Genomic DNA, 25861 nt, shown 5'->3' with positions numbered 1-25861 from the left:
CAATGACTGCAAAACACTGAATGAGGCACTAGATTCACAGAATTTGTGATTCAGAAACTGTTGCTTTCACATATTTGTGCTCAACAAGGAACACTTAGCTATTGAGAGTACAATATAAACTGGCAAGCTGTGATCTTATCAATGCAGCACCTTGGAATAAACATGTGAAACAAGGCACAGTACACATGGTGCAAATGGTAGCATTCAAATGTGTATTATTTGTGGCACATGAGGGCATTATAACCTGCAGATCTAATACATATAGGCCCATTGTGGGGGGTGTGTTTACTATTTCATTTAAATAACTTCTCAGTTCTCAGTATTTAAAACAAAAACTCTCCTTATCGCGTTTTCTTACACCAATGGAACTTAAGTGTTAGTGCTTGAACTTAGCCACAAGAAGGTTTGAGAGATGATTCATTCGTTGCTTCTGCTTCTTCCTGTGAGGAAGCACTTTTTCTGCATTGATTGTTACAACTGAGATTGAGAACTTGACATCTTTGGGAATCACAGGCACAGACTATCACCTACCACTCCACTGAACAATGTATTGAAATGCCAATCTGCTATCTCCAGAGATGAGTAATCTATTTGGTTACCTTGTCCATCCATGGCAGACAAGTGAATATCAGCTCATCTCACCAATTAGCCCGGTTGCCTTGCACAGAGCAGTAGTTTTATCTGCATGAATAGTGGACTGGTCATCAACTGCGCACTGCAGGTGATACAAAGAGGATTCATATCATTACCTGCAGACCTGAGATTCGATTCGAAAATCATTATCGGAATGAATTATTGTCAATTCTATTGTTCCTCCTGCTTTCATTTTTGCAACAATGATGCCAAAGTGAACAGCAATTATCACTGCAGTTGATATCACTGCTGTAATATTTTTCATTATCAATGTTTTCATTTAAACTGGTGCATGCCCTTACATTATGTGTCTAAACACACCCAATAAATCTTGTCTGACCAGCAGCTGAATGCTCCACTTGTCAATGAGACTAATTGTCTCTAGAACACATAGAGATAAACCCCAATTAGGCAGGTAATTTGGTCCATGCAGTTCATCCTGCCAAAGCACCCACAATCTCCCGGTCATGAACTTGTCTGTAACCTGATTAAAATTGATGCTGCAATCTGTCATTGCACTCTAAAAGAAATTGTGTTAGGCTGCAGCTTCTTTAGACACATACTGTATTCAACTAGAAGATGGAATGATCTTAAAACAATATACCTTATAAACATACCATATTAGATAACCTCTTTAGATAACTTCTTCTGGCGTTTAACAGTCTAACTTCATCAGATGAAAATCTTCTTCAAAACTCTCAACAATCTTCAAAATTGTCCTTGCTTGTGCTTTTAGCAGAGAATCAGATGGCAAATAATAACAAATTAAACTACTACTTGCTATTGTTAATCTAAATAGAACTTATAGTTAAGTCAACATATTCATGACTTCACATCTTCCCAAGACCAAAGCTGGCATTGAGCAGACCATACAGGATTAAGACTTTTCTCATATTTGCAATTCAGTGAAAATTGTAAAATCTGATGCTTCTACATCAGAAGCAATGCGGCATAAACATAACTTCTGTTTTAAAAGTACACTGTGAGTGTCTGGGTTGTTGCTTTACAAATTTATCGACCGCCCACAAATTATCTTGGCTAAAAGTAGAGGGTAGCAAGCCTCATCACAACTGTAATGGGAAAGAGATTCTGTAACCTTAATGATTTTATATCCAAATCTCTTGAAAGATTGGAACATTCTCATTTCCAGCTGACAAGCTGTGAGGGCATATACCAATGCACTGAAAGCTATTTCTAACTCAGCTGTGGTTGAAAGGAGCACACATCAGGGTCATCGGCTTATAATTCCTGAAACAAGTTCATTCTGCTTTTGTTACACAGGAACTTGGCCAGTCTTTTAATGAATTTTGCTTTTGCTTCATTTTCTGCGATTTCAACCATTTATAATTAGGGTAATTGGTTCACGTTTGCGAATAAGTCACATCTGCTTTGTGGGATTCTGCTTTTGGACGGTGACTCATTACACCGTAGCTGGTTCTGTTTCTGGATAAAAGCGGCAACCAGTGACTTTTACAAGAAGAAAGCCTTTCGGTATCAAATAAAACGATCAGTCACCCCCTCATGGCAGCTGCTGCCTTATATCGTCAGTACCCTTTGTAAAATAGTGCATATATACACGTATCTATATAATATATTTTGTTTTCCTTTTGTTGTTTAAAATGCTTTTTTATTATAACAACAAGACTGAAAAGTTCTGCATGAGGCAACTGTTAAAATTTGACATCAGAAAATACACACAAACACACTATGTAGCAAAGAATTAAAGGTCACCAAACTTTGGTTAGAACTTGAAGCCAGAACCTGTCTGACCAATGCAAGCTTCAGGAGGTAGACACACATGTAGCTGGAACATCAGTTATTATTGGGTTTTCCATCTGTCTCTCTTAATGTTTATTTACCTAAAATAAAGTTAGACCCATTTACATTTACACTTAGACAAGTATATATGCATGTGTGTATACTATATGTATACCATAGATATACACGTGCACTGTATACGTATATATACATATGAGTACCAGTAATGCATATATATATGGATTGTAGATTAGCCAAGTCAATGAAACATGGCGAGAAGCTTTCCCTTTGATACCCAGCCTTATGGGTTCGTAGTGTAATATCACTTTAAATAGATTAATTACATTTTAAAAAATATTTAATAATGTTAATCCCTAACCTAATGGACAATAGGAAAAAATGGAATTGAAGGATTCTGGCACAATGGGCCTCCTTCTGTGCTGTGTTGTTCTACGATTCTACTTCTAGCTAACTGTAAAAGGTGCGTGCATACTTGGCTGCAAACTCTTCAATCAATCAGGGATCGCTGTTTCAACCACAAATGTAGCTTTTCTGTCTTTTTCTTGTGCAATAGTTAAACCATTGAGATTCCCGGTAAAGTGGGCGACAGAAGTTGGTATTCTTTTTCCTCTCTCCTTGTTTTTTTTGCTATTGTCAATGTCTTCATAATTTGCCTCCATGCATTTCTTAGGAAACAAGTAAAAACACAATGATCTGTGCATATCAGACAATCAGGGTGGGGATGGAGGAGGAGGGGGAGGAGGGTTTGTTTAAAAAAAATGCACAGACATTCAGTTGCTCAGGCATGTCACACCCTGGATCTTTGCAATATCTGATTTTTTTTTAAATATTTTGGCAAATCTTTGATTATAAATATTGGAATCAGTAAAAAAAGGTAGCTTGAAATCGAACTATTTACAGCCTTGTACAGACATGCGGTTGTTATACCAGGGTGTAGGATTTTGCGTAAGGGTTGTTCCCTTGTTTCAAGTGACCGCGATTGTCCAGTAGCGATTCTTGGGAGCTGCTCAATTTGGCAGCTTTGCCACGGTCTGCTCCCTCCCTCTGAGGTAATGTCGACGCGGTGCTTGATTGCCATTGCTGTGTGTCCCTGGTAGCTACTTCCACTGGGATTGGCTCCATGACTTGTGTGCGTTTCATGGTGTTCCTTCTCTGTGGCTCCAGACAGGCATGACCCTGACCAAGGTCTCTGCTCGGACCTGCCACTCCTCTGTGAATCAGGAAGTCCACCCTTAGGTATGGCGGAAGATGCATAAGGTCACCTGTGTAGACAATCACAACTGAATCATTCCTCTACATATAAGAATGTCACAAAATCATGAAACCTCACAGAAAAAGACTATTTGGCCTATGGTGTCTATGTTGGCTCTTCCCAAGTGTCTTCCAATTGCTCCTAATTCCCTATACATTTTCCCTGAAATTTTCTTCACTTCAAATAGTGATATAATTCACTTAGGAAGGTTAAATCTCCCTCCATTACTCCTACAGAATCATAGAGTTGTACAGCACAGACACAGACCCTTCAATCCAACAAGAAGTCAGTAGGCCCTTTTGCTGAAGTGGAAACAGTTTCCGAATTACAGAGCTACACTGTATGTGCCGAGTAAACTGACCAGCTACTTCAGAAATGCTGACCAGATATACTAAATTAATCTGGTTCCATTTGTCAGCATTTGGCTCATATCCCCCTAAACTCTTCCTATCATGTACCCATCCAGATGCTTTTTAAATGTTGTAAATGTACCAGCCTCCACTATATCCCCTGGCAGCTCATTCCATACATGCACCATCCTCTATAAGAAAAATTCGTCCCTTAGGTCCCTTTTAAATCTTTCCCCTCTCACCTTAAAGCTATGCCCTTTAGTTTTGGACTGCCCTACCTGGAGAAAAAGACTTTGGTTATTCACTCTATCCATACCCCTTGTGATTTTATAAACCTCTATAAGGTCACCCCTCAGCCTCCGACACTACAGGGAAAATAGCCCCATCCTACTGACTCTCCCTGTAGCTCAAACTCTCCAACTCGGCAACATCCTTGTAAAACTTTTCTGCACCCTTTCAATTTTAACAACATCTCTCCTATGGCAGGGAGACCAGAATTGACACTGTATTCCAAAAGTGGCTTAACTAATGTCCTGTATAGCTGCACCATGACATCCCAAAGCCTATACTCAATGCACTGACCAATAAAGGCAAGTGTACCAAATGCCTTCTTCACCACCCTGACGACCTGTGACTCCACCTTCAAGGAACTATGAACCTTCACCTCAAGGTCTCTTTGTTTGGCAACACTCCCCAGGACCCTACCATTAAGTGTATAAGTCCTGCCCTGATTTGCCTTTCCAAAATGCAACATCTGACATTTATCTAAATTAAACTTCATCTGCAACTCCTCAGCCCATCGTCCCATCTGATCAAGGTCCCATTGTACTCTGAGATAACCTTCTTCACTGTCCACTACTTTTCATAACAGATAACAATAATTCTGCATTAAATTACATAAAATAATTTCTTCTCACCTCTTTCTCTGTTTTTTGCTCACTAACCCTTATACCTGTGTAACTAATCTGCTCGACAGATTTTCACCACCAATATTAAACACTCTCTGCTCCCAGGAGAGCAGTTCCACCTTCTCTTGTCCTTCTTTATGACTGACAGCCCTCCTCCTGTTATCATTCCAGTAAATCTCCTCTTTGTTTGTTACAAGTTCTTGACAGCCTTCACAAAGTACAGTGCCCAGAATTGGAAATTATGCTTGATCTGAGGCCTAATCGGTATTGTACAAATGTGAGCATTTGAGTTGCCTTTTATAGCTGTTACGATTTCATTCCCATGGCGTTTGCATGCAGGTATTTTCTATGCAATCTGTTCAGAAATTTTACAACACACGTCTGGAGCAGCTGGGACTTGAACCTGGGTCAACCGGCTCAGACGAAGGGACACTACCACTATACCACAAGAGCCCTTGATAAGGCTGAAGAAGTCAGTAGGCCTTTTTGCTAAAGTGGAAACAGTTTCTGAATTACAGAGCTACACTGTATGTGCCGAGTAAACTGACCAGCTACTAGTTACTAATGCTATATTTATATTCAGTTACCTCGGAGTTCAATAACCAGTGCCAAACTGTGGTGTACTATTGTCGGAGGATAGACTGTTACAACTTACCAACCCTGTCAGCACCCCTGGGTTCTGTAGTCTCTTGCAGCAGTGACTTACCTGAGACATCCTGCCATCATGCTTGATGTTGCTACCCCACTGCCACATGAGGCATTAGAGTGGTCAAATAGGGACCATTTAAGAGCCTCATTCCACCATCCTGGGAATTAACCCCATTGCAAAGCGGTCTGTCACAAACATGAAAACAAGTAACAAGAGCAGACCACTCAGCCTTGGAGCCTGCTCCACCGTTCAATAAAATCAGGGCTGATCTGAGTTCAACCTCAGCCCTACATTCTTGCATAGCTCTGATAATCTTTCATCCCCTTGTTAAGTAAGAATCTATCGCCCTCTGCCTTAAAAATATTTAAAGGTTCAGCATCCACTGCTTTTTCCAAAGATTCTCAATCCTCTGAGAGAAAAGAAATATTTCTTCAAATTGGCAAAATGTTGAGCGAAGTGTTGGTAGGGACTTGGGGTAGAGAGAGAGACAGAATGAGAGAGGGACAGAGTGAGAGAGAGATAGAGGGAGAGAAAGAGAGAGAGACCCATTGACAGCCAAAGCCTTGCCCTTGGTTCTGGCCTCCTTGTCCATCTCTCCCTGTTTCCCCTATCCTGTGATCACATTGCACCAACACCTCAATACTTTTAGTTATAGAACGATTGGTGTGGATGTTCATACTAACGGTTTGCCATAGAGGGCTACAAAGCAGCAAGCTTATCACTCCTAACCACATGCTGTGCGCAATTAAGCAAGTAAAATAACATTTGCTGAAGGCATAATAAAAGCGAGATGCACATCACTTCACAGTTCCAACATTTCAACTCGGAAAATGTCTGAATAAAAGATGAAGGAATGATATTAGCAATTAAAAGCAGCTAACTGTCCACAAAGTATCTGAATACAATCCACCTCATGTATTTTTCACCGGTGCTGAAGATCCCATTCTCGCTCCCACCCACCAATGTCCCAACATGATACTTTCTAGTGAAATGAACACAAACATTTCAGAAACCTTTCAGCATCAATCTGGTGTGGATAATTAGCACAGTGTCCTGTTTCCAAAAGAGTAAAAAGACCAGTTGTTTGCTGGCTGCTTCTACATTAAAGGTAAAGGACACTCTCCAAGCAAGATCTATCATTCTTAAACACTTATCTACAGAGTTTTCTCAAAAGAAATCCTTTATTATAGAGCGTTACCATTGGACCTTCTAGATCTGTATCCCAGTTTTGGGATGTTGGTATTTCAGGGACACAGATCTGTATCCCAGTTTTGGGATATTGGGATTTCTGGGACAGAGGTCTGTATCCTAGTGATGGGATATCAGGATATCTGGCACATAGATCGGGATCTAAGTATTGGAATGTCAGGATATCTGGTACCTGGATCTCTATCCTAGTGCTGAGGTGTTGGGATATCTGGGAGAAATGTGCAACAAATGGAACTGGAGTCTCCTGTGAATTATCTCAATCTGTGAACATGATTGCAGAAATGGCAGCAGCCTGGACAAGAGATATGTTTTGTGCCTTCCCCTTTCGACACAAGAACAGGGATTAAAAGCGAGTATGTGGATAGCTGGAGAAGTTGTGCTCATAATCTCAGGTGCTTGTGTGTGCCAGGGGGTTGGGCTAACTGTGTGTAGTAGCCCGGGTTTGGGTGCTACAGTGCAGTGAAGGTCACAGTTGAAGAACAATCCAATAACCACCCTTGCATTGTAGGTAAAGGACTCTATTGCTCTGAGTGCTAAAAGCCAACTATCCAGCAGACCAGTTAAAAAGAATAGGACAAAAGAAGAACTCGTTCGCTTTAATGTGCTGCTGGCCAGCCACTGTTGAAAGGAAGCAGGCCAAAAGAATTTTAACAAATCTGCAAAGTCAAAAATTCAAAAATCGACTGCTTAACTATCAACATTCCACTATCCACTCTTCACAAACAACGCAGGGACTGAACTGTAAATCTTTTAACTTTTATCTAGTTTTAGACTCACTTCTCATTTCTAATCTGTGACCATGTGTGTTGATTTATTTTTTCTTCTTGAGTTTAATAAACAGCTTTTGTTGACTGAAGAAAACCTGATTGTTTTGGTTCCTTCATATGGGTCTAGGAGGAACGTATCTTCAAGGGAAGGTATCCTTTCTAAATTAAACTTGTTGTAATCCCATGAAGGGGGCAGGAGAATAAAAGAGGGGAGCCACTACATCCATCTAGGCCTGGGAGTTTATTATTTTGAGATATCCCATCTGAAACCAAAATGAATTGCGAACCTCAATCAGGATTGTGATGAGATGCTTAGATTTTTCTCAAGAGAAAGGAATTCAGTAACTTGAACCTGTTTGCCATTCAGTCAAATCACTGTTAATTTGCCCCTCAACTCTCCTTAACCATACAAATTCCACATCCTGTATCTCTCAAAAATCGATCAATCTCTGTCCTGAAAGCTCTAACATGCTGAGCATGTACAGTCTTCTGTGGGGGGCAATTTCAGGTTTTCAAAACTTTCTGTGTAAAAGAACATTTCCAGATTTGTGCCTGAAAGCACTAGTTCAAATTCTAAGATAATGTTCTCTTTGTTTTGCTCTTTGGGAGGTGATGGCAAAATGGATATTGATGCAGAGCTAGGATTCCAGAGAGGACTTTTGTTCGAATCCCAGCATGCCAATCAGTGAAAATTTGAATTTAAAAATATCTGGAATTAAAGTCAAATGATGACCATGAAACCATTACCTACCATCCCACCAGCATCCACATCCAGAAAATCATCGGATGCCATTTCTGCCACCTCCAGCGTGATGCCACCACCAGACACATATTCGCCTCCCTTCCCTTGTTCACCTTCCGCAGGGACCATCCCCTTTGGGACACCGTGGTCCACTCTTCCTTCATCCTCAACACCTTCCCACCTACGGCTCCTTCCCCTGTAACCGGCGAAGGTGCAACACCTGTCCATTTACCTCCTCCCTCCCCAGTATCCAAGGGCCCAATAATACCTTCCAGGTGAAGCAACACTTCCCCTGCACTTCCCAGAATCTAGTCTACTGCATTCACTGCTCACAGTGTGGTCTCTTCTACACTGGGGAAACGAAGCATAGACGGGGTGACCACTTCGCAGAACACCTACATTCTGCTCGCAAAAAAGATCTTGGGCTACCTGTTGCCTGCCACTTTAACGCACCACCCTTTTCCCTGGCCAACATCTCTCTCTAAGGCTTACTGCTGTGTTCCAGTGAAGCTCAGCGCAAGCTGGAAGAACAACACCTCATTTTCTACTTGGGGACCCTGCAGCCCTCCGGACCCAATATCGAGTTCAATAATTTTAGGGCCTAAACTCTCCCATGTCCCAGCCCCCTACCCCACACACCAGGTCTTGTTACCACATAGCCTGTCATTACACACCCCCTGTTGTTAGTCACTAATAGTCCCCATTAACAACTATTCACCCTCCCAGCCTGATCGTTATCAACTCCTTTGTCTGTCCAAATGTTCTTCTCTCTCTTTAGGCTCTATCCTATTGTGTACTCCCTATCCCACCCCCCACCCCATTTTCTGCATATAAAGTGAGATCTTTCCAGCCACCATCAGTTCTGAGGAAGGGTCACTGGACCCGAAACGTTAACTCTGTTTTCTCCTTCACAGATGCTGCCAGACCTGCTGAGCTTTTCCAGCAATTTCTGTTTTTGTTTGTGACCATGAAACCATTGATCAGTGTCATAAAATACCCACCTTGTTCATGAATGTCCTTTAGTGAAGGAAAACTGCTATCCTCACCTGGTCTGGCCTACATATGATTCCAGACCCACAGCAATGTGGTTGGCTCTTAATTGCCCTCTGAAATTGGCGACTAGAATCAGTTATATCAATCCATAAAAAGGTCTCAAAAAATTGCACAGTCCTCCTTACTAGTATCTGGAGTGGAAGGGGTGGTGGATGAAATGTGTCCAGTCCCAAAATTGGGTAAATTGGCTCACAGACTAGTCACGCAATAGCCTGACACAGTCATACTCAGTGAACACTCAACTTGTAGACAATGCCGCAGACAACACCATCACCATCCCTGGGTTTTTCAGTTTCCGCTGACAGGATGGACAGAGTACAGGGCTTTGCAGTCATGAAGGAGTTGCCCTGTCAACCCTCAACATTGACCATGGACTCCATTAAGTCTCATGGCACCAGGTCAAACATGGACAAGGAAGCTTTCTGCTGATTACCCATATTGCTTCACATTAAGAATACCCACCATTATGTTGTGTGGCTCCACCATGATGCTAAATTGATAGATTTCAAACAGATCTAGCAACTTAAGTCATGAGGTACTGTAAGCCATTAGCAGGAGTAGAATTGTACCCCAACATAATCTTCAACCTCATTGCCAAGAATATCCCCATTCTACCATTACCATCAACGTCCATAACCCCATTCCACCATTACCATTTGTGCAGCTCCATAACATCCAAGAAGTTCAAGACCAGTTTCTTACACACCAACAGCTTCAAGAACAGCTTATCACGCACCAACAGGCTCAAGAACAACTTTTCATGCACCAACAGCTTCAAAAATAACCTCCCATGCACCAACAGGTTCAAGAACAGCTTCTTCCTTCCTATCATTAGACCGCTGAATGGACCTCTCTAACTTCAAACAATACTGATTTTGCTTTGTGCACCTCCTGAGCAGTCATATCCCTGTGTGCCTCACTCTGTCTAAGCACCCTATGATCTGTATGTTCTTGATTGCTATGATCTACCTGTACTGCTCGCAAAACAAAGCTTTTCACTTTACTTAGGTACATGTGACTACAATAAATCAAATCGAATCAACAGCTTCCAAAAAAGCTTGACCAGCAGCCCATCCACCACCTTGATCAGCAGTGTGTACTATCTATAAGATACAAACAGCAATGCCTGAAGGCTCCTTCCATAGCATGTTCCAAACCGATCTCTGCCAACCAGAAGGGCAAGAACAGCAGATACATGGGAACACTATCAGCTACAAGGTCAAGCCACACATTCTGTCACTGGGTCAAAATCCTGGACCTCCCCTCCTAACCGCATTTTGAGTGTACCTCTGCCACATGGACTGCAGCAGTTCAAGAAGGTAGATCATCGCTACTTTCTCATGGTTGATTAGGGAAGGTCAATAAAAACTGTGTCAGACTCCTGGAAGTCCCTTCTTAAGAGCACTGTGGACATATCTACACTACAGACAATGCAGTGGTTCAAGAAGGCAGCTCACCGCCATCTTCTCAAGGCCAATTAAGAATAGACAATAAATGCAGGCTGAGCCAATAATGATCACATCTTGTGAAACAATTAACTTTTAAAGCCAACTAGAACAGTTGGATTCTTAGTTTAGACAGACAGTCTTAGTCAGTTAGCACTGATTTGGTTAACTTCAGCTATCCCAGGTTTGGGAAGGGCCAGGACCACCCAGGCTTCCTGATCCTATAGGTGAAGGATGCCTCAGAGATTGATGGACCAAGGTTGTGCATGATGATAATGAGAGCTCTGAAGTCACTGTTTTGGAGGGTGTTGAGCCACAGAAAGTTAGCAAAATCCTGAGTTAGCTCAGCTGGTGAAAGTAAATGAAATCCTAGAGTTTGGAATTGGAGGTTGAGAAGGATGAGTTTCAGAGACTATTGAAGAAATTAGACCTGGTGCTGGCCAAGATATGAATAATAAATTCACTACTTACAGGTTGTGGCATTGACTTTTATCTTACTTAGTTGAAGGCATTTTGCCTGATCTACAATCTCATATTGAACAATAAAGCAGCCAGAGAATTGAGAGTGCAGCGGAAGAAACAAATATTGATATTGCATGTCCAAACTTGACACTGTGTTTTTGGATATATTTCCGAGATAACACATATCTGAAAGTAAGAGTAAACATGGATGGAAGTCCAGTAGAAGTAGCCATGTGGGTGTAGAGGAAGAAATCTTTACGTAAGATGAAATGACAATGCAGGGAATAGGAATGGAGTCAGACAGAAACCCAGCATTATGCTTAGAATAGATGGAATGGTACACTTGTTAGCATGAAAATCAACAGCAGGAGGCCATTCAGCCCCTTGTGCCTATTGCATTATTCAATAATGCCATGGCTAATCTGATCGCAACCTCAAATCCACAATCCTGCCTACCACCAGTAATCTTTCATCCTCTCGCTTGACAAGCGTTTATCTACCTCTGCCTTAAAAATATACAAGAAGTCTTCCTCCATCACCTTTTCAGGAAGAGAATTCCAAAGACTGATGGTCTTCAATGAGAAAAGCAGTTGCCTGTTCTCTGTTTTAAATGGGTGATCTTTAAACAATGACCCCTAGTTCTAGATTCTCCCATAAGAAGAAAGATCCCTCGCCACATTTAGCTTGCCAAGATGCCTCAAGATCTTGTACGTTTCAATCAAGTCACCCCTCACTCCTCTGAACTCCAGCAAATACAAGCCTAACCCGTCCAATCTTTCCTCAACCTTCTCATTTCAGGTATTACTCTGTCTCTGGGCTGCCTACAATTCATTTACATCCTTCCTTAAGTGAGATGACCAATAATGTACATAGTACTCCAGAAGTGGTCTCTTTGGTTCCTGTGTAGCTCAAGTATAATCTCCCTACTTCTGTAGTCACTTCCCTTTGTAATAAATAACCATCTATCAGATTTCCTAATTAGTTTCTGTAGCTGCATACTAACCTTATGCAATTCATGCATGATGGCACCGAGAGCCCTCTGCACCTCAGAGCACTGCAATTTCTCACCAATTAGATAACAAGCTTCTTTTATATCTTTTTTCTGCCAAAATGGGCAATATCATATTTTCACGCACTATACACTGCCTTGTCACCTAAATGATATATATCCGGTATATCTGATTTATATCTATGTTACCTTCACAACTTAGTGAGTCAACTTTCTATCCATGGCAATATATTAGCCCCTACACCATGAGGTTTAGTTTGTAGAGTCATACAACATGGAAACAGATCCTTTGGCCCAACTCGTCCATGCAGACCAGGATTCCCAAATTTAACTAGTCCCATTTGTCAGTGTTTGGCCCATATCCCTCTAAATCTTTCCTATCCATAATCCTCTCCAAATATCTTTTAAATGTTATAATTGTACCTGCCTCTACCACTTTCTCTGGCAGCTCATTCCACACTCGCAAGACCCTGTGTGAAAATGTTGCCCCTCAGGTCCCTTTTAAATCTTTCCCCTCTCACATTAAACCTATGCCCTCTGGTTTTGCACTTCCCTCCCTTGGAAAACGACCTTGGCTATTCATCTTATCCACACCTCTCATGATTTTATAAACCTCTATAAGGTCAGTCCCTCAGCGTCCGACACTTTGGGGATAAAGTCCCAGCCTGTCTGACCTCTCCCAAAAACCTGTAATGTGGTATCTCACCAAATGCCTTTTGGAAATCTAAGTACAATACATGCACTGGTTCTTGTGTTAATCTGTTAACTTTTCAAAGAACTCCAACAGATTGGTCAAACATGATTTTCTTTTCATAAAACCATGTTGACTATGCATAACTACCTTGAACTTATCTAAATACCATACTATGACTTCTTTTATAACAGCTTTTAACATTTTATATTTGACAGATGAATATTAGGATACGTAACTAAATATATAACACATATTGAAGGATATATACGTGTGTGTGTGTGTGTGTGTGTGTGTGTGTGTGTGTGTGTATAATATATATCATGTAGGGCATATAGGTATATTGAAAAAGTAAAATATAAAGGAAAAAGTACAATTAGATGAAAAGTTTAAATAGAAGATTGGAGGTTGAATGGACTGACTAGTGTTAATAATAAACCATAATAAAACAAAGAACCGGTGATGCTGAAAATTTGAAACATTTGAAACAAAATTTAAAATGGGGCAGCACAGTGGCTCAGTGGTTAGCACTACTGCCTCACAGTGCCAGGGAGCCAGGTTCAATTCCACTCTCGGCAACTGTCTGTGTGGAGTTTGCACATTCTCCCAGTGTCTGTGTGAATTTCTTCCAGGTACTCCAGTTTCCTCCCACAGTCCAAAGATGTGCAGGTTAGGTGGGTTGGCCATGCTAAACTGCCCACAGTGTTCAGGGTTGAGTGGATTAGGGGGATGGGTTTGGGTGGGATGCTATGAGGGTCAGTGTGGACTTGTTGGGCCAAAGGGCCTGTTTCCACACTGTAGGGATTCTATTCTTTCTATGAAAACAGAAATGGCTGGAGAAACTCAGCAGGTCTGGAACTATCTTTGGACAGAAAGCAGAGTTAATATTTTGAGTCCAATGACTCATCTTCAGTCACTGGACTTCAAAACATAAACTCTGCTTTCTCTCTATTAATAATGAGCTTTTTTTTCAGATGGTAGAGGTAAGAGTTAATGGTTAATATTAGAGGAATGAAGATCTTTCTGATGCTTGACCAGCTTCGTTATGTTATTACATTCTCTCCTTTCTAATTCCGGCCACATATTTTGAAAGGTGGAGGATGTTCTGAATAACTGGGTCTCAGCTTGTTAATAAATAATAGCTTTATGATTGTTTTTCTGCAAGTTTGAATCCCAGATTTTAGACATTTACGTGGTTGCAAACCAATCACTGCTCAAGCAAGTAAAACACAACATAAGTCCTTAAACAGAATCAAAACCGAAAACAGAAATTGTTGGAAAAGCTCAGCAGGTCTGGCAGCATTTGTGGAGAGAAATCAGAGTTAGCGGTTTGTGTCCAGTGACCCTTTTTTGGAATCTTCCGGCATCTGCAGTTCTTTTGGGTTTTTTTTCAGTGAATCTTCAAAACCTGACAACACCAGGTCGAGTCAATCTATTCCTGGTACAGGATAGATTAGGAGATTTGTGAGTATGAGAGAGGATTGACTGCAAAAGACTGAAATTACAGGGCCTCTGGCATATTCAGAATTTTAAAATTTCAGTCCTCCTGGGGGCTTGCTGATTTATTGAAGTAATGAGCTTGAATTATATGGATTCATTTTGAGTTTTCATTTTGAGGAAAATGATGGCTAGAGGGAGAAAGGCAAGATGCAGTTCATTTCAGAACTGAAAAAAACAAATGGGCAAGGCAATTCTGCATTATATCCAGCCTTCAGTGCCATACCATGTACAGCACTGTGGGAAGAGTTGATCAGACTGACCTCCATCTTGCTTTTGTAGGCATATGAGAACCAAGAAACAATGGTCTAATGATGGTTTATGTGTCTTTGGTATACTGAACCCCTGGAATCAGAGTTAGTTTCTGCAATAAATAGGAGACAAAGTGTGAGACAGACATGGACAGGGAGAGAGAAACATGCATTGCAGTTTCTCTGATATTTAGCAATGAGTTTTTGACTTTTTAAGCTAAAGATACCAGTGCTACATTTTCCACTTCTTAGTCAATGTTACTGTCTCCATCATATTTACTGCGGGCTGAATGCAGAACAAAGATGTATTTTGCCAATCTCAGAAAAACCCAAGATGATACTTCCCTTAACAAAAGGAGTAATTGCAATTACATAGGATTTGCAAACTCAAGATCAGTGAAAGCATCTTAAGGACAAGAAAATTGGGCCTGAAGTGCTGTCATTGTTGTGAAGTCAGAAACGGGTGGCCAATTTGTAAGCAGCAATCTGCTGGTGACCAGATAATCTGAGAACCTCAATAGGCGACTTCAAAACAGTACTGAGATCTTTTGCACCAATTGAGAGAGGAGATGGCACTGTTTTAACATCCCAAATGAAAAATGAACCTTCTGACAATGCGGTGTCCCTCAATATTGCATGAGAGTACAAGCCAAGATTTTATATTCAAGAATCTGGGTGGGAATGTGGGTCAAAAATATTCAGACCCTGAGGTATGAATGCAATTAATTGAGCCATGGTGGCCATCTTGTAACTTTTTTCATCCATCTGCCTCACAATCTATGGCTGTTAATCAAGGGATGAACTGTGAGCTGTATTGTGCCACTGTTGCAAATACCTAGCTTATGGTTCATGTGTTTTAAGTTATGATTTTTACTTGGGAATTAAAGTCTTAACTATAGTAAATAAGGTAAAATGCAACTAAAGCCAGTTTGGGGTCCATTACATTTAACGCATTGGGACCATGTTGACGTAAGACATTAAAAGCTGAAAAGGTAAGATCATAAACCACCTTACTAATTTGGAGACATGATGTTTATAATCCTTGCAATTAGTGAAGTCTGGAGATATGTTTTGTTTTGGGAGCTAGAGATGAATTAGTCTAAAAGCAATCACTAAAACATGAAAGATTATGAAACCAATTTACTTCATAAAATCAAAGAAGAAATTGTAAATGAGGGATAATTAGGCTATAGGTGGTTTGAGAACATCCCAGAACAGGCAACATTACCATGGAGATGGTTGGAGTTTAGTGATGCTTTTCACCTTCAATTTATCGGGGTATTTGTTGGGAAAACGAGTTACAGTTTGGACCTGGTGCGGTTTGTGACACACTGTGAGAAGATAGCTAAAATAAATGATAGTTAGCTAGATCTGCACTGTCAACAGAGCAAAAAAACCAATTTCATCATTCTTCGTGTGGAATGTGGTTGAAGCTCAATATTAACTTGAATCTCTTCGGACACAGCAACTAGAAGAATGTCGAGTTGGAAACTAGTGCAAGAATCTATCATGGTCCACGACAGAATCTTGTGCCAAAGAAAGTAATAAACAGTTTAGCTTAGAAGTATTGAAAATTAACCAGACAAGGGATTAAGGCATTTAAAGTCAACAGAAAATAAATGTACACTTTACTTCTGAAAATATCATTCATTCATGGGATGTGGGCACTGTTGGCTAAGCCAGTATTTATTGCCCTTGAGATGGTGGTGTCTTGCTGTGTACTGGGTATGACTCCAAGCAGTGAAGAGATTTCTCCAATTCCCATTCACTCCAATTTTGCCGTTTCCTTGATGCCTTACTCTTTTAAACAGGCCCTTGATCTCAAAATCAGTCAAATTCACCTATTCCTGGGGTTCAGCTCACTTGTCCATGTTTGGATCAAGGCTACAGTGAGGTCAGAAGCTGCATGGTCCTGGCAGAACCCAAACAGAGTGTCAGTGAATAGGTTATTTCTTTGCAACTGCCACCTGACGGCTCTGTCAATGACCCCTTCCATCTATTTACGACAAAATGATTGAGCGTAGACTGCCTGGGTTGGATTTGTCCTGCTTTTTGTGGACAGGGCATACCTGGGTAATTTTCAAATAGATTGTGAGGCAGATGGATGACAAGAGTTACAAGATGGCCGCCAGGGCTCAATTAATTGCATTCAAACCTCAGGGTCTGAATATTTTTGACCCGTGTCCCTACCTAGATTCTGGAATATAAAACCTTGGCTTGTACTCTTGCAATATTGAGGGACACTGCATTGTCAGAAGGTTCATTTTTCATGTTAAAACAGTCCCACCTCCTCTCTCAATTGGTTGTCAGATAGATACCAGTGTCATAAGTGTACTGCACCAGCTTGGCTCAGGTAACAGCTACATCTGGAGCACAAGTCTTCAATGTTATTGCTGGAATGTTGTCAGGGCCCATAGACTTTACAACGTCTTGTGCCTACAGCTCTTTCTTGATATTGAGTGGTACAAATTGAACTGACTGAAGGTGGTGGTGAGGAATATTCTCCAGAAAGTTGAGACTTATTTATAGGTGGCAGAATTAATTAATTTTTAGATTGATGTGTTTTACAGGGAAATCCTTGGGGAGAGTAACTGATAAACCTGAGTGTAAAATATATAGTTATACATCATATTGCTAAGTTAATTGGGTTGTTTTGTTTTATGTACAACTAAGTTGATTTTGAGAAAACATGCAGTCTTGTGGCATTGTTCTATCAGTTAAAACAAAATGCTTGGATTTCTCTTTACAGGTTAATGGTCCTTAACTAGGTCATAACATTACAATTATGTGGTTTCTTCAAACTCATCTAATGTAGACAATTTCATAGTCAGAAGTAAAAAAAAAATGACTTTGGACTCATTAGTCCTGGATCAGTGTAGTCAATATTCTCAACAGTCACACCTTCTAAAGCCAATCTGACTGTAATGCAAAGATTTTAAAATCTGTTGGAAATGAAATAAACATCAATGCTTTTACAATGAAATCATTTTATGTGGATTCCTGAGTGGGAATTGGAAGTCCTTCATCATATATTCCTAAAACTGTAATGACTGCTGAAATTTAACATAAAATGATTGAAGACATGGAGAGACAAATAATGTTTGAGGGAAGAGGACCCAGGTCCCTGAAGGGATTACTGGTGTGTGCATTAGCAGGGCCAATAAATTTCTTCTCCCTTTATTGAACAAGTATTTAAACACAGCAACATCAATTAAGCAAACTTCCTCAAAAAGCAAATACTGTTATCTTATCAAATTATTCTGGTTCTTCAACTCCTCTACCACCTCTGGCCTAACAGTCAAATCTTTCCCAAAATCTCTGTTAGATGAGTTAAGGTTGTCTCTATTGAGATGCACCCTTGATATATCAATGAAAATAGCTGACGAAGCCAGCAATTGATAACATTCTTGGTTTGAGAAACAAATGGAAGAAAAGTAAGACAGAAATTTATGCAGCATCGTATCATGTCTCAGAAATCAGAGAATCCCTACAGTTGGAAACAGGCCCTTCAGCCCAACCAGTCCACACTGACCCTTGGAGCATCCCACCCAGATCCATCCCCCTAACATCCCTGAACACTAATCCAATCCAACTAATCTGAACATCTTTGGACTGTGGGAAGAAACCAGAGTACCCAGAGGAAACCCACGCAGACACGGGGAGAATGTGCAAACTCCACACAGACAGTGGCCCATGGGGTGGAATTGAACATGGGTCCCTGGGGCTATGAGGCAGCAGTGCTAACCACTGAGCCACCGTTCTGAAAATCCTTCTCATGCTGAGATAATGTGAGTGAAGTGTGATTTTTTTTTCATAAACAATGCTGTAGTCATTTGGTTACAAGCAACAATGAGTTGAATGATCAACAAATGTGTTTTTGGAGGATTTTATTAAGAAAGCAATGTTGGCCTGAGGTCAGTTCACAGCTTTCACACTTATCAACACCACCGGAACAGGAACTGGAGGAGGGCTGTTCGGCCCACTTGAGCCACTTCCACGATTGAGTTAGATGATGGTTGACTTGCTTTTTAACTCTAGTCACCTGTCTTGGTCCCAAATCTTTAATAGTTCTTGTCTAACAAAAGTCTAACAAAAGGAGGTGGGAAAGCAAGTGGTGAGGATAACATAAATGTTTTGCAGAAGGATGTAGGCAAGTTATGTGTGGGCAAAAACTTAGCAGATGAAATATAATGTTGGCAAATGTAGGTAATGCACTTTGGCAGGAAGAACAGAGGAGTTCAATTTTATTTAAATGGAGGAAGACCGCAGAAAGGTAAGGAACAGAGGGATTTGGGAATCCTCACCCATGAATCACAAAAAGCTAGCATCCATGTGCAGTGGGTAACAGAGAATGCAAATGGAATGTTGGCCTTTATTTCAGAGGGAATGCAATGTAAAAGTAAACAGATTTGCTACAACTAGAAAAGGCACACGTTAGACTACAGCTGGAATACTGTGAATAGTTTTGGCCTCCCTTTCTAAGAGAAGATATATTGGCATTGGAGGCAGTATCAAGATGGTTCATTAGGCTGATCCCAGGTATGTAGCAAGGTGTGAGGAGAGGTTATGAATATGTTGGGCCTGTATTCATTGGAGTATAAAAGAATGAGAGGCAACTTATTGAAACAACTAAGATCCTTATGGGATTTAACAGAACAGATTTGGAAACACCTTTTTCCCTTGTGGGAGAGTCTAAGACCAAAGGAAATAATGTTCGAATAAGGGATTACGCAGTTAAGATAGATGAAAAAGATTTTTTTTCTCTTAGCTGGTAGTGAATCTGTGGAATTCTTTACTACAAGGGGTTATTGAGACTGGTTCATTAAGTCTACTCGAGGCTTAGATAGATAGATTTTTAATCAGTAAGGGAATCAAGGGTTATAGAGAAAAGGCAGGAAAGTGGAGTTGAAATTATCTGATCAGCCATGGTCTAATTGAATGACACAGCAGAATCAGTGGGCTGAATGGATTATTTCTGCTCCTATGTCTTATGGTTTATGGTCTCAGTTCTATAATTGAGCTCATGTCCACAGGGATTTGAATTAATAAAGGAATGGACCTTCCAACAATGTAGTATTCCCTCAGTATTTCACTGAGAGTCAAAGGTGAATAATTGCTCAAGTCCTACCAAATTCCTCATTCAGAAGCATATGGACTACTCAACAAACGCCATAGAAGGAATTGAGCAAATCCATGAAAAACAGGACTTTTGCACTAATAAACGTCAGGGGACCCTAATAAATGTTACATTCATTTATAGATGCACATTCTGGGAGCTAGTTTGACAATAACACTACAAAGTGATTGCCAGAAGAATTAGAGGTGGATGAGGAAAACCATTTTTATGCAAGAAGTGGTTATAAAATTTGTAACTGGCGGTGGAAACAAATTTATGGCGATTTTCAAAAGGTAACTGGATAATACTTGAAGAAAAAGAGTTGCAGGGACAGGTGAAAAGTGGAAATGAACTGAATTGATCGTTCGTTGTAAGAGTGAGTGCAGTTTTGATGGGCCAAATAGCCTCCTTTTGTGCCTCACTATTCTATAATTCTGTTATTTTAGCTCAAAGCCTCATCTAAATGACAACCATTCCCAAGGTGCAGGCCTTTCTCGGGATAATGTGCCATCCATTATTGATTAGGAGCTGCATGTTCTGTGCTATGAATTTTTCTCCCATTAACACTGAAGAATTTTCTAATATTGAATTCACTCCTACGTTAAAAAAAAATCTGTCTCTAAATATCTCCTAGCAGGAAATCAAAAGTTGCAACTGAACATTGAGGGGTTTTGATAAAGTACATAGAAGGAGAATATTCCCACTGTTCAGGGGGTCAGTAACCAGATGATGCAGGTTTGCAGGTGCAGCAGGTAATTAAGAAGGTAAATGGAATATTGTCCTTCATTGCTACAGGGATTGGGTTTAAAAATAGGGAGGTTATCTGCAGCTGTATAGGGTGCTGGTGAGGCCACTCCTGGAGTACTGTGTACAGTTTTGGTCTCGTTACTTGAGAAAGGATGTACAGGCACTGGAGGGGGTGCAGACGAGGTTCACTAGGTTGATTCTGGAATTGAGAGGGTTGGCTTAGGAGGAGAGATTGACTAGACTGGGACTATACTCATTGGAATTTAGATGAATGAGGGAGGATCTTATAGAAACATATACAATTATGAAGGGAATAGGTAAGATAGAAGCAGGGAGAAGGTTTAGGACTGAGTTGAGGAGGAACTTCTTCACCCAAAAGTTTCTGAATCTGTGGAATTCCCTGCCCAGTAAAGCGGTTGAGGCTATCTTGTTGAATGACTTTAAGGTGAAGATAGATAAGTTTTTGAACACTAAAGTAATTAAGGGTTATGGTGAGAGGGTAGGTAAGTGGAGCTGAGTCGATGAAACGATCAGCCATGATTTTACTGAATGGCGGAGCAGGCTCGACAAGCCAGATAGTCTATTCCTGCTCCTATTCTTTATGTTCTTATGTTTGACAGAATTACAATTAAAAGCCAGAGATAAGATGAGGAGAAGTTATGTGACTTGGCGAGCTGGCATAAATGAGTGGAATTAGATTCAATTACAACAGCATAAGCACCAAAGGCTGAATGGCCTCCTTGTGTGTTGTACAATTCGATGATACACTGTGTGTTTTGAGTAACTGCCATGTGAAGTGATAAGATTGGAAATAACTCCAACAAAAAACACCACTAAAGTATTCTGGGGTAAAAGTAGTTTTGAAAGAGGTTGAGCAAGTGAGATTTATAGACATAAAATATATCATGGCATGCTTATTAATGACACCCTTATGGCCAAACATTGCCACTGCTTCAGACACATTGATCCACAGACAGGGCTATTATTAGTTTTGCAACAGAGAACGTGAATGCCTGAGGTGAGTGTCGTATTTGCAGACTCTATTATTTGGCTGAGCTTACGATAGGAATGTGGAAACATCAGAAAAAATTGGTTGAACAAAAACAAACTATTCTCTTTCCCTTTGCTGATGGCAAGTGGCGGTGCCCAGAAACCTACGCGGTAATTAGACCTTGGTCATCTGCTAGCTATTTAATACCTGGTGATCGTATTGAGCCCTTCATTTGTTTGAAGCTTACATACGTTTAAACACCATTCACTCTCAATTCATGCTGTCAGATTGAGGAATGTGGGTGGACAGCAGTATTCTAGTGATGCGCAATAAGTGATCATCTGAAGATTAAAATCATTCAAATCTGAAGTCTGAATGAACCCAGTTACTGACCAGGGAAAGTTGTCTACTTGGTATCTAAAAAAATTCCATCAGATTTCTGCAGATTAAACTCATTGACTTCACTAGGTCATCATGAATACCCCACACGTACATCCATAGTTCACTGAAGATCAGAACCACATTGATCTCAACGCCACGAGACATCAGGTATCAGTACTGAGCGGCCAGATTTGGATTTGAAATTGAAGTTCTAAATCTCAATCTAACATTTAAACTTGGTCTAAGTCTGAAGCTGAAGCTAACTGGCCTGTCTTTGTTGAACCTTTTGCAATCATTGGGCAGATAGTGAGACAGTTGAGGTACACTTCCGAGGCATTGTGCGACATACCTGGTCGATGTGCTTTGGGCACTGCCATGTTTGCCACCCTCCCTGCATCCTGAGGTTTCGGCGGTGATGCAGTAAACCTGCAGATGCCCGATTCTGAAGGCGTGCTGGATGTCAGGCTATCTGTGTACTCATTGGTCCCAGCTGTCAGCTGCTCCGAAGATGTATCCGATATGAAGCATTCCGTAATTGTAAACTTGGCGTGCCTCAGCTGCTCCTCCATCTTGGCATGTTCGTATGCACGTGCCAGCTCCTCATACGTAGAGGAGGCACTCTCCGTTGAGACCATGCTGCTCCGTGCTCTGTCTAACAGGAGAGAACATAACTCAGTACAAAATCAAACTCCAATTTTCACAGCGTGAATGCTGTTTTCTGTTGGAATGTGTGTGACTGAGGGCCCTCTTAGACATTGCTTTTCCATCTTCACATAATTCCTGAGGGGAAGGAATGGCCTAGTGGTATCGTCGCTGGGCTGTCAATCCAGAGACCCAGATAACGTTCCGGGAACCTGCGTTTGAATCCTGCCATGGGTATGGTGCCTGATGGGTAGGGGGAAGGAAATGATGCCAGCTAGGTAGGGTGACAGCTGGGGAGTGAGTTTGGGGACCATGGGTAGGATGCCAGATAAGTAGGGTCTAGGGTGCCAGGTATATAGGCTATCAGCTGGGTAGGGGGCCAGGACATAAGCTGAGGGGTAGGTTTCCAGGGTACAAGCTGATAAGTGTTGTGGGTTAGGATGGGTGTGGGAGAAATCAGGTCTAGTGGAGTGTTGGGTCTAGCACCTGACGCTTTGGTTCTGGGGTGAGCTGTGTCAAGTTGATGAGACAATGATATTATTTTATAGGGAGTGCAGAAGAGATAGATGTCTTTGTGGTTGTGCACAAATCTTTGAAATTGGCAGGACAGGTTAACAAACTAACTTGTATGGAATCCTGAGTTTGCAGTAACATTGAGAACTGGCTGTAAACTAGTTCAACAGGGGGATGGGAACCTACAGAGAGGCTCTGAATTAGCTAGAATGAGTGAGGGCTTAAGGAAAAAGAGAATCAATACAGTAACTAAAACGCAAGAAGCAGCTGAGCAGTGTAGCACTACCATGAGTGGAAACCAGGTGAAAAAGACAGAATGTTTAAAAACAAAGGTTCTTCTGGGAGAGGGGTTAGGATTCAAAAAGCTATAAAAACTGGCATAAGGGCACCTTACCTGAATGCTTGTAGCATTTGAAACGAGGTAAATGAGTTAACGACACAAATCATCGTGAACGGGTGTGATTTAGTGGCCATTACAGAGACAGGGTTGCAGGATGGTCGCGACTGGGAGTTAGATATCCAGGGATGTCGGACTATTTGGAAGGACAGACAGGAAGGAATGGGAGGTAGTTTAGTTCTGACATTTAAGGATGACATCAGGGTAGTCATGAGAGATGGTATAGGTTCTATGGAGAAAAAGCTTGAATCAATGGGAAATTAGAAATAGGAAGAGGAAAATGTCACTGATAGGTGTAGTCTATTAGCCACCAAATAATAACATCACGTTAAGACGGGCAATAAACAAAGAAATACTTGATGCATGTAAAAACTGCACTTCAATTATCATGGGGGATTTTAACCTGCATATTGATTGGTCAAGGCAAGTTGGTCAGGGCAGCCTTGAGGAGCAGTTCATAGAATGTACCCACGATAGTTTCCTCGAACAGTATGTACTGGAACCTACAATGGAGCAAGCTATCCTGGATCAGGTCCAGTGTAATAAGACTGGAATAATTAATGGTTTCACAGTTAGGGATCCTCTTGGTAAGAGCGATCACAGTATAGTTGATTTTAAAATACAGATGGAGGGTGAAAAGGTAAAATCCAAAAGCAATGTCTTGTGCTTAAACAAGGGGGACTACGATGGCATGAGTGAGGAATTGGCTAAAGTAGATCGGGAGCAAAGACTATGTAGTGGGACAATTGAGGAACAGTGGAGGACTTTCAAAGTGATTTTTCACAGTGCTCTGCAAAAGTAGCGCTGCTGCCTTATAGCACCAGGGATCTGAGTTCAATTCCAGCCTTAGGTAACTGACTATGTGGAGTTTGCATGTTCTGCCTGTCTTTTCTGGGTGTTCCAGTTTCTTCCCACAGTCCAGACATATGTAGACTAGGTGGATTAGCCATGGGAAATGCAGGGTTAGAGTAGGGAGCTGGGTGGGATGCTCTTCAGAGGGTCAGTATGGGCCAAATGGCCTACTTTTACACTGTAGGGATCCTATGATTTAAGTTCAGCATAACCTCCTTGTTCTCATATTCAACATCCCTATTAATAAAGCCCAGGACACTCTATTAACCACTCTCTCCACTTGTCCTGCCAGTTGTAATGACTTGTGCATATATGCATAAGAAATAGGAGCAGGAATAGGCTATCAGCCTGCTCTGCCATTCAATAAGATCATAGCTGATCTTTTCGTGGACTCAGCTCCACTCACCATAACACTTAATTCCTTTGCTGTTCAAAACTCTAAAAACATTCAGCAAGGTAGCCTCAACTGCTTCACTCGGCAGGGAATTCCATAGATTCACAACCTTTTGGATGGAGATGTTCCTCTTCAACTCAGTTCTAAGTGTTCCCCCTTATTTTGAGGCAATGCCCCCAGCTCTAGTTTCACCCCCTCAGTGGAAACAACCTCCCTGCTTCTATCTTATCTATTCCCTTCATAATTTTATATGTTTCGATAAGATCCTCCCTCATTCTTCTAAGTTACAATGAGGATAGTCCCAGTCTACTCAATCGCTGCTGATAAACCAACCCTCTCAACTGTGGAATCAGTCTAGTGAACCTCCTCTGTACTTCCTCCAGTGCCAGTACACCCTTTCTCAAGTAAGGAGACCAAAACTGTTCAGTACTCCAGGTGTGGCCTCATCAGCACCTTATACAGCTGCAGCATAACCTCCCTATTTTGAAACTCCATCCTTCTGGAAATGAAGGATAATATTCCATTTGTCTTCTTAATCTCCTGCAGCACCTGCAAGCCAACTTTTTTGTGATTCATGCACACGGATACCCAGGTCCCACTGCACAGCAGCATACTGCAATTTTTCACCAATTAAAAGTAGTCCATTTTGCTGTTATTTCTACCAAAATGGATGACCTCACATTTACTAACGTTGTACTCCATCTGCCAAAGCCTTGTCCACTCACTTAACCTACCTATATCCCTCTTCAGACTTTCAGTATCCTTTGTAGACTTTGCTGTACCACTCATCTTTGTGCCATCTGCAAACTTTGACACACTACACTTGGTCCCCACCTCCAAATCAGCTATGTAAATTGTAAACAATTGCAGTCCCACCACTGATCCCTGAGGCACACCACTAGCCACTGATCACCAACCAGAAAAACACCCATTTATCCACAATCTTTGCTTTCTGACAGTTAACCAATCCTCTATCCATGCTAAATAAAAGCCGAAAGGACTGTGGATGCTGTAAATCAGGAACTAAAACAGAAGTTGCTGGAAATGCTCAGCGGGTCTGGCAGCATCTGTGAAGAGAAATCAGGATTAACGTTTCGGGTCTGGTGACCCTTCCTCAGAACCGAGGAAGGG

The 25861-nt window shown here is 41.2% G+C and overlaps 1 protein-coding gene across 1 annotated transcript in view; it reads right to left on the bottom strand.

Moving 5' to 3' along the window:
• Nucleotides 1–3333: 3333 nt before the first annotated feature.
• The window catches only part of LOC109910887 (Down syndrome cell adhesion molecule-like), a 490591-nt gene continuing 468063 nt past the window's right edge, over nucleotides 3334–25861 (bottom strand). The window contains exons 29-31 of the mRNA XM_048603034.1: nucleotides 22282–22584; nucleotides 17038–17040; nucleotides 3334–3674 (exon numbers count right to left, since the gene is read on the bottom strand). Coding sequence (XP_048458991.1) covers nucleotides 3334–3674; nucleotides 17038–17040; nucleotides 22282–22584 — 647 coding nt within the window. The remainder of the gene's footprint in view (nucleotides 3675–17037; nucleotides 17041–22281; nucleotides 22585–25861) is intronic.

The sequence above is a fragment of the Rhincodon typus genome, chromosome 11, assembly GCF_021869965.1.
Source record: "Rhincodon typus isolate 14 chromosome 11, sRhiTyp1.1, whole genome shotgun sequence".
Classification (NCBI taxonomy): Eukaryota; Metazoa; Chordata; class Chondrichthyes; order Orectolobiformes; family Rhincodontidae; genus Rhincodon; species Rhincodon typus.
The sequence above is the reverse complement of the archived record's forward strand: the minus strand, read 5'-3'. Positions and strand labels throughout refer to the sequence as shown.